This window comes from Cnephaeus nilssonii (assembly GCF_951640355.1).
Source record: "Cnephaeus nilssonii genome assembly, chromosome: 7".
Classification (NCBI taxonomy): domain Eukaryota; kingdom Metazoa; phylum Chordata; class Mammalia; order Chiroptera; family Vespertilionidae; genus Cnephaeus; species Cnephaeus nilssonii.
Window position 1 is genome coordinate 95,973,774 of NC_137078.1, and position 12,335 is coordinate 95,986,108.

The following is a 12,335-nucleotide window of genomic DNA, read 5'->3' on the forward strand; positions in this document are numbered from 1 at the left end:
TTTGGGGACAGGCAGAGGAGAAGGCTGTGTGACCATGGAGGCGGAGTTTAGAGGGAGGCAGCCACAAGCCAAGGAACCTGGATGGCCCCCAGAAGCTGGGAGAGGCAAGAAACAGACTCTCCCCAGGATCTTCCATGGGTAGAGCCAAGGGTCCCACATTGGGAATGGAGCCCGCAATCAGGCATGTGCCCTGACTGGGAATCAGACTGTGATCTCCCCGTTCATAGATTGACACTCAACCACTGAGCCACCCCAGCTGGGCATCCCCCATTCGTTTTACATTAACATTGTAATGGCAGATAGCCCAGTCCAGTGAGTTGAAGTGTATTTGGCTAGTGCATCCATTTCCTGTGGCTGCTGTAATGAGGTACCACAACCTGGGGTGGCTTAAAACAATTGAATTTTGTTCTCTTACTAGAGGCCTGGTGCATGAAATTCGTGCACAGGGCGGAGGGTGGGGGTGAGGGAGTGGGGCTCATGCCGGCCTGCACCCTCTGCAATCCGGGATCCCTCTTGCAATCCGAAACCACTGGCTCCTAACCGCTCACCTGCCTGCCTGCCTGATGCCCCTAACTGCTCCCCTGCCGGCCTGATCCCCTAACTGTTCTCCCCTCCTGGCCTGATCCCCCTAACTGCCTAATTGCTCTCCCCTGCCAGCCTTATCCCCCTAACTGCCCTCCCCTCCTGGCCTGATCCCCCTGCCTATATGCGTTCCCCTCCTGGCCTGATCCCCCTAACTGCCTATTTGCTCTCCCCTCCTGGCCTGATCCCCCTAACTGCCTATCTGCTCTCCCTTCCTCTCTGTGCCCTTTGGACCCCTGGTGCAGGTGTGCTGAGAGCTCTCCGCCGTGACCTCGCCCCCATCCTGATTGGTCATTACGTGACAGCGTCCCAGACAATTTGCACATTCCTCTATTATTAGTATAGACAGTTCTGGAGGCCAGAAGCCCAAAATCAAGGTGTTACAGGACTGGATCACCTCTAGAGGCTGCAGGGAAGGGTCTGTTTTGTTCCTCTTCCAACTCCTGGGGGCTACTATTCCTTGGCTTGTGGCTGCATCACTCCAGTCTCTGTCTCTGTGGTCACTTGGCCTCCTCCTCTTCTGTCTTCTCCTTTACTCTGTCTTAAGGACACGTACTGGATTTAGGGCCCACCTGGGCAATCCAGGGTGATCCCATCCCAATTAACTACGTTTGGAAAGACCACTTTGCCAAATAAGGTCACATTCACAGGCTCTAGGGATTTGCACATGGACATGTCTTTTGGGGCCACCATTGAACCCTCCACACCTAGACACGGGTTTTCTTCCCAGTGCCCTGAGTCCCTTAAAGAAGGCTAGAGGCCATGCCATGGGGAAAGCAATCTAACTACTACCCATCCCGCGAGATAAAGTTTTCCGGAAGAGAGTTAAGAGTCTCACAGAACTGAAGGAGGAGAAGGCTCAGTCCTGGCTGTGTTTATGTGGGTGGGCTGGCCTAGTGCCTGGATGGGCAGGTTCTACCATCTCTCCACTCACCAGTCCTCCACACTTGTGTGTCCGGGTCTGCTGTTCTCCTCAGGGAGACCCTCCACAGGACCCTCTGCCTGGGCATTCCCGCTCGTTCTTCAGGCTCAGCTCAAATATCCCTTCTTTCACGTCAGAGCGCCCACGGGACGTCTGCATCTGTAGCAGTGACCTGCGGAGTTGGGGGACACACTCAAGAATTGCTTGGGGTACAGGAACAGTTGAGAACTCCTCTTTATATTTAGTTTCTATCTTCAAAAATAAAAAAGAAATCGACCCTTTCTAAAATTCAACATGCAACTTGGCGGAGGTCTGTGTATATACACTTTATTCACGTATATTGTGTTGCACATGTGAGAGTGTCATTATTGGACTATTTTTTGTTCTATAAATGTGGCAGTTTCATGTAGTTCATCTAATATTACCTGAGAGTGAGTGCTTGCAGAGTTGTTACTGACGGGATTCAAAAGTTTTCGGTCAGTAGAGTGAAATCATGCTGTCTTACCTTGCTATTGCTTCCCCACACCAGTAAGCCTGAAGGTGGAGAACTGAGCCTCTAATGCAGGCGTCCTCAAACTACGGCCCGCAGGCCACATGCGGGTGTTTTTGCCGTTTTGTTTTTTTACTTCAAAATAAGATATGTGCAGTGTGCATAGGAATTTGTTCATAGTTTTTTTTAAACTATAGTCCGCCCCTCCAACGATCTGAGGGACAGTGAACTGGCCCCCTGTTTAAAAAGTTTGAGGACCCCTGCTCTAATGTCTTGAGTCTCCTGCACACACCTAACCTTGACCCTGGGTTACCGTAGCTCTGGACGAGGCAGACGCTTTCGCAGTTTGCATTTGGCATCTTGCATGCCTCTTGGTGCCTTGGGAACGAAGAATATCATAGTTCTGGGCTCTGGACTGTGATGATTGAATGGAATCTGAGCCCACACCTAACAAAATAAACCCTTCTCCCCAGAACCGCCTCTACCCCTCCCGTCCCACCTGATGGCCCAGCTCCTTCTGTCAGGCCCTGGAGGAGCCATTGCACACCCACCAAATGCAGGGGAGCATGTCAAAGGCCCCCAAAGCTCCGCCTGCCCTTACCTCTGAGCTCCAGTAGCCCTGTGTGCTGGGGCATAAGTGACAAGCAGGGCCATTGGTCTGGGTGTCCCCATGGCACGGAGGCTTTGCCTGCTGAATTCCCAGCGGCCATGATTAGACCTTACTACCCAGGAGAGGTAGTGGCAGTGAGCTGGGCTGCCACAAAGAGGAAGATGACATTAAACCACGTCTCTGACATAGACATCAAGGTGACGCTTCGGTGGCATTTCAGGGATGGCGGTAGGGCCTTTGTTCTAAAGCTCTTTTACCACCGGTCCAGTTTCTGAAATTTTACCATTAGTGACATTTCTTTGCTCTTCTTCTCCCCCATTCTTCCCCCCTCAGGTGGGTCCATCGGCAGCCTGTGTGTGTGGCGGGGGGAGGGGGGGAAGATCCATCCATGGGGTCCAGACCAGAGGCCTGGGGGACAGGAGAGAACAAAGACAGGTGGGAGAGTGCCAAGGCAAGTCTTACTTTTGCCACAACCATCTCTGGGATCGTGTCGCTGTGTGCTCACCGGCCGGACAGCGGTCTGTAAACACCATGGCTGTTTAGTCCCTGTGAATGCAGAATGCTCCTCAGACCCCAAACCAACCACAGACCCAAGGGGATGTTTTCATTGGCACGCTTTATGAATTACTGGGATACTTTCATCTCACTGTTAGCATCTATGGCACAGTGCCTGGCTCACAGGAGGCGCTCAATCAATATTTGTTGACTGCACAGCCTATAGACGTTGGACTTTAGTTTCATTAAAGCGTTTCTGACCACTCGAGGCGCGTGTTGAGTGAAATGAAAGCATTTCAGGGTTAGTCACCATGAAGGATGGGGAAATGCGCAGCTGGGTCTGCCTTTGTATTCCACTCGCCTATTGTTCTAAGCCACATTTCTTTCACCATGGATTCCTCCAACATGAGTGAAAAATTGGAATGACGGTTTGGGAAGGTCCAGTCACATCTGTCTGTCACAAAGGAAGCATGGTGGCTGCCAACCCATTGTTTGGAAGAATCAAGGGAATGGATCAAGGTCAGAGTGGAAGAGGCCAGTGTTGCTCTCCATGTGGGCTGGGCTGGATGGATGGTGGGAGCTGCCCTCACAGATGGGTTACTCTGGGTGGGAGGGGGGGGGAGGGGGTTTCCAAGGGCAGATGTAGCAAATTATATCCATCTGGATGACTTAAAACAACAGGAATGTATTCTCTCACAGCCCTGGAGGCCACGAGTCTGAAATCCAGGCGTCGGCAGGCCATCTCCTTATGAAGACTCCAGGGGAGCTTCCAGCTCTTCCAGCTTCTGGTGGTTCCAGGTGTTCCGTGGCTTGTGGCAGCATCACTCCCATCTCTGCCTCCATCTTCACACGGCCTCTCCTCTGTGTCTTCGCCTCTTCTTATAAGAGCACTTGTTATTGGATGTAGGGCCAACCCAGCTAATCCAGAAGATTTCAACTTGAGATCCTTAACTTAATTACATCTGCAAAGACCCTTTTCCCAAATAAAGTCAGCTTCACAGAGACTGGGGCTCAGGACTCAGACCTATTTTTGGGGAGGTGGGCGGCACAGTTTAACCACTACAAGTGGGGTCAACCCCAGTTGTTTTCTGAACGTGATGCTGATAAAATGATCTGTGGAGATCATTGAGAAATTACCAGTCAACATCAAGCATATTTCTTCTTTAAAAGAAGAAAATGTTGAATTTAATGTCATGTGCCTAGCAATTATGACTCATTTTTTCAGGAGTCTACTTCACATCTTTAAATTATTTTTCTTCTACATATTGGAAAATCTCTTCCAACAACTGATCTATCGCTTTTAACTTAAAACACACACACAACTGACTTTTGAAATTTACTAAGTTGCATTTTTATTAGAAACTAGAGGCTTGCTGCATAAAATTGGTGCAAGAGAAGGCCTTCCTTCCCCCAGCTGCCGGCACCGGCTTTCCTCTGGCACTCAGGACCCGGGCTTCCCTCCGGCTGCCAGCAGACACCGGGACCTGGGCTTCCCTCACAGCCCTGCCTTCATCCAGAAGGTGGTCTGGTGTAATTAGCATATTACTCTTTCATTATTATAGACTAGAGGCCTGATGCATGAAATTTGTGCACTGGGGGTGTATGTCCCTCAGCCCAGCCTGCACCCTCTCCAATCTGGGACCCCTTGGGGGATGTCTGACTGCTGGTTTAGGCCCAATCCCACTGGACATCCCTCTCACAATCCAGGACTGCTGGCTCCCAACCACTCGCGTGCCTGCCTGCCTGATTGCCCCTAACTGCTTCTGCCTGCCAGCATGATCACCCCCTAACCACTTCCCTGCCAGCCTGATAGACACCTAACTGCTTCCCTGCCAGCCTGATTGCCCCAACTGCCCTCCCCTGCCAGCCTGGTCACCCCTAACTATCCTCCCCTGCTGGCCTGGTCACCCCTAACTGCCCTCCCCTGCAGGCCTGGTCCCCCAACAACTGCCCTCCTTCCCCTGTAGGCCCAGTCGCCCCCAACTGCCCTCCCCTGCTGACCATCTTTTGGCAGCCATCTTTGACCACGTGGGGGCAGCCATCTTTGACCACATGGGGTTAGCATCTTGTGTGAGGGGATGAGGTTCAATTTGCATATTACCTCTTTATTATCCTATCTAATAAAGATAGGATAATAAAGAGGTAATATGCAAATTGACCATCACTCCAACACACAAGATGGCTGCCCCCATGTGGTCAAAGATGGCTGCCCCCATGTGGACACAAGATGGCCACCACAAGATGGCTGGCAGGGGAGGGCAGTTGTGGGTGATCAGGTCAGTAGGGGAGGGCAGTTGGGGGCGACCAGGCCTACAGGGGAGGGCAGTTTGGGGGGACCAGTCCTGCATGGGAGAGCAGTTGGGGGTGACCAGGCCAGCAGGGGAGGGCAGTTGGGGGGAACCAGGCCTGCGGGGGGGGGGGTGCAATTGGGGGCAACCAGGCCTGCAGGGGAGGGCAGTTAGGGGCAACCAGGCTGGCAAGGGAGGGAAGTTAGGGGTGCCCGGGTTAGCAGGGGAGGGCAGTTAGGGGCATCCAGGCCTGCAGGGGAGGGCAGTTGGGGGGCACCTGGCCTGCAGGGGGGAGCAGTTAGGGGTGACCAGGCCTTCAGGGGAGGGCAGTTAGGGGTGACCTGGCTGGCAGGGAGGGCAGTTAGGAGTAATCAGGCCAGCAGGGGAGCAGTTAGGCATCGATCAGGCTGGCAAAGGAGCAGTTAGGGGGTGATCAGGCTGGCAGGCAGAAGTGGTTAGGGGCAATCAGCAGGCAGGCAGGCGAGCAGTTGGGAGCCAGCAGTCCTGGATTGTGAGAGGGATGTCCGACTGCCCGTTTAGGCAGGGGAGGGACCAGGTCTGCAGGGGAGGCCACTTGGGATCGAGCCTAAATGGGCAGTTGAACATCCCTTGAGGGGGCCCAGATTGGATAGCATGCAGGCTGGGCTGAGGGACACCCCCCCCCCCACAATGCACGAATTTCGTGCACTGGGCCTCTAGTATAGTATAATGAGCTAGCTCCAAAATAAATAAATAAATAAATAAATAAATAAATACTTTCATGGGAGATAGATGAGATCTTTCTATCATTTTGAAAATAAATAATGTATTAAAATGTTTTCATATTTTTAAAAAGTCAGATCAGATGATCAACTGAAGGAAAACAGATAGAGACAAAGGGTGATTGTGAAGTTATTGTCCATTTAAATAAATTAATTTAAATCTTTCTGTGAGCATCATGCTTGTAAGAAAAATTGCAAGTAATTCCTAGTCAAGTCTTGATATTTAAACATAAAAAGAAAACAAAACTACACCTCATTTTACTTCTATTTTTCCTAGAGGATAAAATCCTGCTCTCTAGAAAAATGGAAGTTCTTTTATTATGACCCCATTTGTCACAGTGTTGTTTGGAATTCAGAAATTTATAAATATCCTAAATATTTATTGGCAGAGAAAAGCCTAAGTAATGGGGTAGAATCGTGATCTAACACTCTACACCAGTGATTTTCAACAGTGTGCTGCAAGAATTTTTAAAACATGCAATACCTGACTAGTCAGGGGCACTGACCTCTTTTCCCTTAGATTGTCAAATAAAAAAAATGACAATATTCCCGGGCTAGTGTTGCTAAATGGTTAGAGCATTGGCCCAATCACTTGAAGGGTGGAGGGTTTGATCCCTGGCCCCAGTTGGGGCGTCTATGGTAGGCAACCAATTGACATGTCTCTCTCACATTGATGTTTCTCTCTCCCTCCCTTCCCTCCCTTACACTCTCTCTAAAAATCAATGGGAAAAAATATTCTCGGTAAGGACTAACAACAAAAATTACATTGTTTTTGTCAGATCAACAGAAATTCCACTCTTTGGTGTGCCGCAGAATGTTAGTAATCAGCTTATGTGTGTCGTGAGATGGAAAGGGTTGAAAATCGCTGTGCCAGGCCTGCCGCACAGGCGCCGGGCAGCTCCGTGCATCAGCGGGATAACCCTCACAAAAATAATGGGGATGGAGAAAGCAAGTTGGTGATACAAGTTGGAAACATATACAACAACGCTGTATCTTGATTATGGCTACATACACCTAAAATAAGAATGGCAGGAAAATAGACGCGTTTCCGAATGAAATGCACCCTGCGCAGAGGAATGATCCCCCTGGGAAGGGGAGTATGAGGAGCTGATGTCAGAAGGGACCATATGTGCAAGTTTTTATTTAGAAAAAAAACAAACAGATTATAGAGAAAATGGTAGGGTTTGCTTGAGCTCAGTGGTGGGTATATGGGGCTTTGTTATTATTCTGTGATTTTCTGTGTGAAATATTTTATGATTAGAAAAAGGTTCTTATTTTCCACTGGCTGAAGAGACTGTGTCTTTGTGCTCCCGTTGAGCTGATGGGGAGGCAACTGATTTTAACAGACGACACGTGGACGGAACAAAGGCAAGGAGGGCCAGAGAGCGAGTCAAACCACCTGCACGGCTGTTTCGGGGTGTTTCGGGCATTTTGTGACGCTGTGTTTTCAGGCAACTGTTTGAACCTCAATTTCTTCCCTTGAAAAATGGGGATCATCTGTCTTGTTGACTTCACCGGGATGTGTGAGTAGATGAGCTAGGATAACAGTAGGGACGTTGGGGTAATTGCTGCGAATGGTGGAGCAGGTACTGTGTTTTCCGACAGGCACTACCCATCCATTGTTTACTTTACGGCTGATGACAGCGCTATGGTGTGCGTATTGTTTTCTACATTGTTTCACGCAAAACATTGTAAGTTCAGAAGCAGATGGCTGCCCCGTGCTCCTCCTTCCAGAACCAGGCTTTCCTAAGACGCAGAGTTCACCTCGGTGCCTGCTCCCAGGTGGCTCTAATGAGAGTGGATGGGGTTGTTCCCTGGACTCCCATCCCCGTGGCAGCTCTGATGGTTTCCAGTCCTGTCCTGCGGGGAGCGCGCCAGGAACACAGTTTACACCTGACATAGCTGAGCCTGTTCCCTTTCCGTCTGTGGGACCAGGTGGATGTGGTTTGTTTTCTGCTGGGACAGTCATGCTTTCTGAATCGTCTCATGGACGTTCTTAGGAAGAAACTACGGCCCAAAAAGCTCGCAGTTGACTCATCTGGGGATTTCAGCTGTAAAGTAGCAGGAGAGGACGTGGGGCCTGGCCTTTTCCATGACACATCACTACTTATGAACCGTGCACTCGGGAGTCCTGATATCTGGCAAATTCAACCATCGGATTTAACATACTGAGTATTAGTTGTTTTTTTTTAAATATATTTTTATTGATTTCAGAGAGGAAGAGGGAGAGAGAGAGAGACATCAATGATGAGAATCACTGATTGGCTGCCTCCTGGGCACCCCACACTGGGGATCGAGCCCACAACCCAGGCAGGTGCCCTGACCAGAAATCGAACCGTAGCCTCCTGGTCCATAGGTTAACGTTCAACCACTGAGCCACATACTGAATATTTGTTATGAGGAAAGCCTGATTCTCCCAGCTCTCCTGTTCCTAGCATCCACCTTGTATGACAGGGGATAGGACTGGCAGGAAGTTGACCCAGGGCGTGGCACTGGAATTCTTCTGGAGCAGCGTAGGTGGGGGTGGGAGGAGCAGGCGGGTGACAGAGGCGGAGAGAGACAGAGCCTGGCCACTGCAGTCTCCAGACCAGCAGAGCATTTGTAGCCGAGGACCAAGGAGCAGTGAGCTGTCCCAGGAACAGGAATCTGGAACATGCTCCCAGACCCACAGGCAGCTGGAACACCCTTAACCAGGGTATTACCTCCTGTTCTTGTGTAACCCAGCCCAGCACACCTGAGGGCAGGTCCCCAGGGCTAATGGGCAGGAGGAGGTGTAGCTAGCTGCTCCCTCACCTGATTCCTCTCTGGTGCAGAGAAATCAGGAGCCAGGCCAAACCTTCTAAAACGTGTGGGGATCAGAGCAGGCAAAAGAAGTCCCAGAGTGCCACTCGTCTTCTCGTCCCATCTGTCTGCTTGGCCTTCACCTCTCTACTTTGGCAGATCCCTGGGCGAAAGGCGTAGTTACATTTTTCCCCATCGTTGTACTTCCTATCGTCATTTATAATTCGCTCCCAACGGAGTCAAGAGACAGAGGTTGACATAACTTAACCAGCTTCTCTGGAAATGTTCCTCAGTGTGGCCCGACTCGATCGAGGTCTCCAATCAAAGCTCTGACTCAATGTTATACTCAATCATCTGTTTTATTTTAAACATGTCCACACTGCATTGAGCATCAACACAGATGTGACTTAGAAACCCACAGCCCGGTCCCAGCAGGTGATGGGTCCAGTGTACGACTTGGGGTGGACCGTTATTGTTCACAGTGAAAGAAAAAAAGAAAGAAAAGATGAAATGGACATTATTCCCAACTCCTGTTTGGGAATCTGAGTGATGAAACAGGAGGGTTTTGAGCTCATAATGCTCTTCTTAACCCCTTTCTCTCAATCAAAGATGATGTTCAAACATGGAACCTGGGCTGGTGGACCAGCTGGACTTAGTCAACAGAAGGGCACACTGTTTATAATAACGTCCACACGTTACTGCAAAAAAAAAAAAAAAAAAAAAAGGGGGTGGGGTGGAGGGGGTGGGGTGGGGAACAGCTGCGCTGATAGTTTACTTTTTCCTGTTTGATGAGCTCGTGCAAGTTTACAGGATACCAGATCTGCACAAACACAGTCACGACGGAGCATCTGCTAAGTGTAAAGACTTTCTGTTTAGGAAAAAGCCTTCAGCTGGCCCCTGGGAAGCAATGTGCTGAACTGAGCGATGCCCACACAGAACAGCAGCTTGGGCACCTTGATTCTGATTTTTCAACTATGACCCCACAGAAGTATGTGGGATCTCATGAAGACCGGGAGTATCTTCTGTTTTTAAATCCAGCTGCTTTTAAACAATTAATATTTTATAAGATTATTCCCTCTAAGGCAGGAAGGGAACGTTAGAAACCCGGCAGGTCCTGGCTCCCATGCCAGAGGCACACGGAGGGCTTCCTTCCGTTTGGGGACCACCGTGGCTCTTGGGTGTCTGGGATAGGTGAGCCTCTGGCACTGTCAGGCCTCCAGCAGCCTCCTGAGCCACCATCAGGGCTGAGGTCTCCATAGTCTAGATCAGCGGTCGCCAACCTTTCGGACCTCACGGACCACCAGTGGTCCATGGACCACCGGTTGGCGACCACTGGTCTAGATCAAAGCAGCCAATCTGAAGAGCCTGCGTCATGGGAATGAGAAGGCCACCCCTCAGCACTGGCTCCCCAGCATCTGAGGGAAGCAGTGGGTCAAGTAGGAGCAAACCTTTGGGTCATCAAGTCATCTCTGGAAAGGAAGGGAAAGCAAGCCTGGAGGCTGTCCCGTAGCTTGTTAGCTTGTTGTGAGATTTACATATTGCTCCAGTTGAGATTCTTCCACTTGATTATTCACACCAAATCGGGCTTTAAAGATAGACCAAACCAGACCGGAATGTATACATTTCAACAGATCAGAAATTGCAAAATGCTGATGCCATTTACTGACACAGCACTAGACCCAAGGACTCCGCTGGTATAAATATTTCCAGATTCCTTTGCATTTTAACAATAACAGAGAACTGTTAGAACAAAGGCATGATTACGGCATCTGCCATCGATGGAATTACATTGTCTGAGTGACAAATCAATCTATAGAGTGTGCTCCATTTCCTATGCATTTTGTTTTTTAAGTCATCTTTTCCAAAACTTGTATGTTAAAAAGAAGTTTCTCAAAAGACAAAATATTTAGAGGAGCAAGTCTTGTGGATGGATGATCGTTCCTGCGGTTACTCTTGGCAGGCAGAGGGATCACCATGGATTCTGAGTGGGGGGGCCAGGCATTTCCATGGGTCATCTTCTCCCATGTGCTCAGGGACAGGGGAGGTCGGAAAGTCTTTTTTAAACATGTTGGCAGAAGGGCACAATTCTTCAGCTCTTTAGGGCCTGTGAAAACAAAGAGAGAGGTGATGGTCACTCCTTTTACTGGCACTGGGAACAGGAAGCCCACAAGTCATGTGCCTATTGTCCTTCTAAGTCTTCCAATTCTGGAGTCTTGCGCTCTTCTCTCTCAACCATTCTTCCTCCATGCCTGGGTCCCACACAGCCAGGGTCCGATTCCTGGGCATCTCCAAATACATAAACTTGTGACTGTATTGTGAATCGTGTCTCTCAAACCCCCAGATCCATGGCATCTGTCCTCTTCCTGTCCCCCAGACTCCCCAGTCACATATCATCTTCCCAACAGATATACACAAAAAGGTTTCCTCTGGCTATAAATTCAAATGTTCTGAATTCTTGGGGAGTTTTAATAAAGAGGAAGAATTCCTTCTCATCAGTAGCCAATGCTAGGAGTACACTACCATGTGTGTGGGTGTGTCCAGGGCAGGATGGAGGGAGGGACCCCATCCCAGCAGAATTCCTCATCACTATGAGACCTGGCCCCACAGCAGATGGTCTTCTGGAAACCTCCCACCTCTGATGATCGGGAGCAGGTGATGAGGTGTCAAGTTCAAACTTGGTTTGGGTTTTCTCTCAAGTCGTTAGTTGGAAAATTAAGAAAAGAGGTCAAGTTTGGTCAGAGTTCAATGGAAGTCAACCATAGAGTCACCTCTGGCTATGACTCTCTTTTCTTAGGAACATGTAAGGCCCACGTACACACTTGTTCTTCTGGGGAAACTTCAGATGTAGGGCTTCTGGAGGCCGGGGCTTTTGACCTTGACCTTCATTTAAAGGTTTCCATTAGCTCAAAGGTCAGAGCTCTAGAAGTGACTACCTTCACTCATCTATCACATGGGTGTAAGTTGTTTACTTACGAGTACCTTCCCGACATTTTTCGCACGACCACAATGATGATCCCAGCAATGAATCCAATGCCTAGTAAGACGCCAACTATGATTCCAATCAGGGTCCCAGTCGAAAAGCCATCTGAATGAGAGGGAAGAAACCATGAGCCCAGATAAACAATACACCTACCATACAATGTGTCATCCACAGCGCCACTGCCCTACTGTAGATAGAAATCATGTTCCATGCTGTTTCTCCTGTATCCAGTGGAAGCTGTTTTAGAAGAGGAGAAACTCTGGGCTATTCTAATCTCATCTAATGAATGGAGAGATTTCTGGGTCTCAAGATGGATGAAGTATACCATTCATACAGCGTGGATTCACAGTTAATCATTGGGTAGCGTTTGTGTACAGCTATTAAGTTAGCCCCCATTTTCACTCTTCATAACAATGAACTGTGATT

At 49.4% G+C, this 12,335-nt stretch overlaps 1 protein-coding gene across 3 annotated transcripts in view; it reads right to left on the reverse strand.

Annotated features, from left to right (window-relative positions):
* Positions 1–8,416: 8,416 nt before the first annotated feature.
* The window catches only part of PDPN (podoplanin), a gene marked incomplete at its 3' end in the record, with an annotated part of 30,225 nt that continues 26,306 nt past the window's right edge, over positions 8,417–12,335 (reverse strand). The window contains exons 5-6 of one of the 3 annotated variants that reach the window (XM_079776765.1): positions 11,909–12,014; positions 8,417–11,033 (exon numbers count right to left, since the gene is read on the reverse strand). In XM_079776765.1, the coding sequence (XP_079632891.1) occupies positions 11,027–11,033; positions 11,909–12,014 (113 nt within the window). Of the gene's footprint in view, positions 11,034–11,898; positions 12,015–12,335 lie in introns of those variants that run through there. The other 2 variants (XM_079776763.1, XM_079776764.1) reach the window with 2 other exon arrangements.